The sequence below is a fragment of the Physcomitrium patens genome, chromosome 17 (assembly GCF_059467195.1).
Source record: "Physcomitrium patens ecotype Gransden chromosome 17, ASM5946719v1, whole genome shotgun sequence".
Classification (NCBI taxonomy): Eukaryota; Viridiplantae; Streptophyta; class Bryopsida; order Funariales; family Funariaceae; genus Physcomitrium; species Physcomitrium patens.
The window spans coordinates 7,553,922-7,558,763 of NC_143426.1; the positions used below are offsets into that span (position 1 = coordinate 7,553,922).

At 35.9% G+C, this 4,842-nt stretch overlaps 1 protein-coding gene across 1 annotated transcript; it reads left to right on the forward strand.

The window, feature by feature from the left end:
- The first annotated feature begins 243 nt into the window (after positions 1-243).
- Positions 244-1,748, forward strand: LOC112294272 (phospholipase D gamma 1). Its single transcript, XM_024544567.1, has 4 exons — positions 244-261; positions 979-1,176; positions 1,359-1,429; positions 1,565-1,748. Exons 1-4 carry the CDS (start codon positions 244-246, stop codon positions 1,746-1,748), a joined length of 471 nt encoding a protein of 156 aa, XP_024400335.1.
- Positions 1,749-4,842: the final 3,094 nt, after the last annotated feature.

Genomic DNA, 4,842 nt, shown 5'->3' on the forward strand with positions numbered 1-4,842 from the left:
CTTTCTTGGTTCCTCTTGCTACTGGCCTGATTACAAGAATGCTGGTGTGTATTTGGGCACATATCAGACTATATTTGGAATCGATTGCTAGATTGTACTCTTTTTACAGGCTTTGCATCACTTACAAGTTTATCTTTCTTTAAGTTTGAACACTAATAAAGCATGACAACTAAGCCTAACATGACGTTACGTGAGGAATTGAACTGAAGCTGCGTTCAACCAGGTGCGAACCAACTGATCCCTATGGAATTAGCACTTAAGGTAATTTTTCTGGTTATAATGGAAGCATGGTGAAACCCGAAGTTGCCTTCTTCCTTGCTTACTAGGGCCAACCCAACACATGGTATTTTTGCGTGGGCACCCTTCCTTGGTTCAACCCACACATACAGGATCCAAGAGACCTCCAAGATCTCTCATCACTTCACCATGGATATCAAGGCAGATCTTCACTGCATTTTCAGGGTTGAGAATCTGCAATTGGATGTTGATGGACCTGTTGAATTTGTCTTCATTCTAGATATTTGAATTGTGCAGCCAACAGCTGCTGAAGTTCAAGTTCTCGTCGCAAATTTTCTTGTGTGGTTCAGGCACAAACGATGAAGATGATGTGCGTGTTGTAACTAACGCTTTGAGAGACGTCAGCAAGCTTGGTGAACGGCTCCCATGTGACTATCTTAATTTCTACTGACTTGGCAACCGAGAGACCAAAAGCGAACTGGAGGCACAAGCGGATCCTCTTGCCAATCCACCCAATTCAGACTCTAAACATGTTAGATTATACATTGAACGTCGATGTTGAGATTCATCGTCTACAGTAAAATGACCAGCACATCATGATGAAAATATTTAAGTACCTCATTTAAGAGACTCAATTGTATCCTACTATTCTGAGCCTTCGACTGAGATGATTTTGTTCAAATCGTATGCTCCTCGTAATTGCTTGCTACTGGATTTGATCGTTTCAATTATGACATACAGGGTCAAACTCAAAAATTCAGGCGCTTCATGATCTACGTTCATGCCAAAGGTATGATTGTCGATGATGAGTACATCATTTGTGGGTCGGTCAGCATCAACCAGCGCTCCATGGAAGGATCTCGCGATACAGAGATTGCAATCGGAACCTTTCAACCTCGGTACTCTTGGGATCAGAAGCAAGGACATCCAATGGGACAGGTTTGTAAAAGATTAGCACCTCCAATGCTCCTGGTGTTGGACTTTCGAGATTACAATTTTGTGAATTAAGTAGTAGCAGTGAACGTTCTTAAGCTCCCGCTAACTTGGGTCATGTTCTGTGAATATATATATATATATATATATCTTGTACATACATATTGAATCTTTCGTATGCATGTCAGTCCTTCATTCTCAAGGTTCCTGAATCTTGTTGTAACAATTCTATTGTGCAAACAACGTGGCTAGTCCAACGGTCTGCGGGGGCTGTCGTATCTTTAACACATTGCTGCAGAAGTTGTTTTCGGTTTTCTGAAAAAGTCACGGGCAGGCTTGTCTTGAATACTATTTGTTAATGATTACAGTTGATGGAACTGGTTTCATACTGCAGGTCTATGGCTACCGAATGTTATTGTGGGCCTAGCATTTTGGGTCGTGTTGAGCCCCTTTACACCGACGCCGGAAGTCTGGAATGTGTAACTGAAGTGAACCGAGTAGCGGAAGCTAATTGGAAGCAATACACTGCAGAGGATGTCACCGACATGAAGGGGCACTTGTTGTCGTACCCCATCTAAGTTAACCAGGATGACACAATCGGACCTCTGCCCGGCTTCGACAAGTTTTCAGATGTGGGTGGGAATATTTTGGGAACGAATCAAATGAGTCTACCCGACGGTTTGACAACCTGATTGCTGATACTTTGAAGGCTCTGGATTCTGATTCGTCCTCGCATTTCTTTTGGAATTTTCTCGTTTGTGAATTGAAAGCGCCTAGAATTCAGAACGGTCAAGTTGCCTTATCGCTTCTTCTGGTTGGAGAGGCTTGTACTTCACAGACTTGTGTTTTAGGCATTGCTCCGTTGTAATAATTAGATTGATCACCTCTGGCTCCTATGGTTCGCTGTCAGCTGGTCTGAAACAGTGTGAAAGGATCCATGGGTTTTATGACATTATTTTCAGCTTTGATTTTAGCTTGTGGTGCCATCTCTTACGGAGGGTGAATATGGTCACAAACAATGGCTTTGTTGATTGCACACAACAATGGTATAGGGATATGACTCTTACTAGTGACTGTATAGACATCAGGTATTGTTCTTTCAACTGCTTAAGCTGAGTATCCTCACAATTCATGAGGATTAAGGATGGGAATAAAACCATAACCTTGCCATCAATATTGATTGCTGTTGAATATCCCATATTGTATGTACCGAAAGCTGTGATTTATTCAGCTCTTAAGCAAGATACCTCATGTACCCTTCCCCTGGCTTTGGGCACCTTTTGTTAGCAATAAATTCTGTCAATCTTGCATTCATGCTTTCATCTTATTTTCGTAACATGGTATCAGAGCCAGAAGAACATCGGTTTGGATAAATAGTGCTGCGGATAAACATCAACTTGGATGAATAGTGCTGTAGATGGATATCAATTTGGATGAATAATGTCATGGATGCATTTTAGAGTTGGAGTTTAAACTCTATTGATGCTAGTTTTTACTTAATTAAATCCCATTTGTTGCTGGTGGTAAAGGCAAGTTTTTTTGCTCCAATATAGCTTGGTACTTCTATTCTCTAAATATCACATTTTGTAGATTATTTGTTAATTGTAGATTATTTTTTTCCTTATAGTTATTTGTTGTTATTGCATTGATTGATTAAATGAAAAAAACTATGGCACATGGACATTTGTTATGAAACACTTGATGTGCTTTTGCTAGCTCTACATGCATGTAGATGGAACATTAAAATGTCTTATAAATATTGATGAAAAATTAAAATAGAAATCAAGCAAAGTAAAGACACAAGCATTAATTACATTCAATGTTAAGCCTATGCAATTAACTCATATATGCAAATGTAATATTGAAAAGGACATGTGGGATGTATTGGCTAAGATCCACAAGCCTTGAGGAATTATTACTAAGATATTTTTAATAAAGAAATTATACAATCTTTAGAATATGAATGAAGAAGCTATGGAGATTTTTCTTAGAGAGATTTTTGATCTTAGAGATCAATATATTGAAGTTGGTGGTAAAATGAAAAAGAAAAGCATAGCATTTCTTATACTTATTATATTATCAAAATCTTTGGATCCAATTATTCAATCAATTGTATGAAGAAAAAAAGAAGAGATCACAAAAGAGGTAGTATAATCTATTCTCTTTGATGAAGAGATGCAAAAGAAGGATAAGACTACTTCTCTATTTGCTGCTTTAACAATGCATGCAAGAAGAAATCAAGTCTTAAAGAAGCACCATCTGCAACAAAAATAGAAGCCTTAGATTAATAAATCTAGGAGTACTTGTAAGGCTTGTAGTCAGAAGGGGCATTGGTGAAGTGATGTAGAATATCCTATAACAAATAATAATGGTGTAGTAAATGTTAATATTGTTATTGTTCTCTCAACTCAAGAAACATCATTTAATTCAAAAATAAAGGTTGCATTATTATCTCAATTATGACATTATGTATGCATTGATAGTGCAATAGATATACATATCCAAAGAGATAGATATAAGCTTCTCAATTTTGATAAAAATGTGATTATTCAACTCTAAGGCTATAATGGTGGCATTAGCAAATGATGAGGCTCAAGTGAGATGCATCTCACAATTTTAGATCCTACAAAAAAATATATTCTTGTGAAGGATGTCCATTAGGTTTGAGGAGTATATGATATTTTATTATCAACTGCAACTTTATGGAAGAAAAGGTTGCAAATTTAACTTGGATATCAATGGAGTCAATTGGATTCTACTTTTAAGAAACTTACACATATAAAGCATGCTAGGAAGTAAAGCTTATCTTATGCCTTGTGAAATTGAAGAGGTTGCTACAATTTTTAGTTCAACTATTTCAAATTGTTTACTTATTGAATGACATCAAGCATTAGCACATGCTTCACTGCATACAATAAGAGAGGCAAAGTAGATGAATTATGTTAAAGGATTAAAGATCAAGGGGGAAGAGGATAAAATACCTATATATGAGACATATATTGTTGGAAAGATCTATAGTAGACATTTTCCTATAAGCATAAACATGCCAACAATATTTTAAAAGTAATAATTTTTGATCTTGGTTATATTGACATGGCTAATTTTACTAGCGCCAAATGGTTAGCTATGTAGATTGATGAATATTTTGGCTATTGTAGCCTTAAATTTCTTCAAACTAAGAACTAAATACATATTCTTTATAAGACTTGAGAAGCGGAGGCACAAAGAAGAACTGGAAGAAAGATAAAAACTTTTTTCACTAATTAAGGTACTGAATTCTTTAATAGTAAGCTTGTTTTTCACTTCAAAACTAAAAGAATTTAGCACATGATTATTTTTGCATATACACATGAACTTGTTGACATAGAAAAATATATGATATCCATATCCATATCATATGTTTTTCCATGTCTAAAAGTGTTTGTACTTGACAATGTCAAATACTTTTAGACAATGCCAAGTTGGATCGTTAATATTAGATATTTGGAGCAAAATTTGTGACTTAGACTTGTAATTGCCTTCTACTTTCAAGACTTTGTAGTAAGACACCACATGAAGTTTTTTATGGTGAAAAATCTTCTCTTCAAAATATTCATCACTTTTATTTTTTTGTTTGGTACCATATACAGAAAAAATAAAAAAATATCAAAAGCTTCATTTAAAGGCAAGGAA

Bases quoted from the DNA above. Each gene is read 5' to 3' on its own strand.
- LOC112294272 (XM_024544567.1), top strand. The intron at 1,177-1,358 runs GTTTGTAAAAGA...TATGCATGTCAG, and splicing joins AAGGACATCCAATGGGACAG to TCCTTCATTCTCAAGGTTCC. The intron at 1,430-1,564 runs GTCTGCGGGGGC...TTCATACTGCAG, and splicing joins ACAACGTGGCTAGTCCAACG to GTCTATGGCTACCGAATGTT.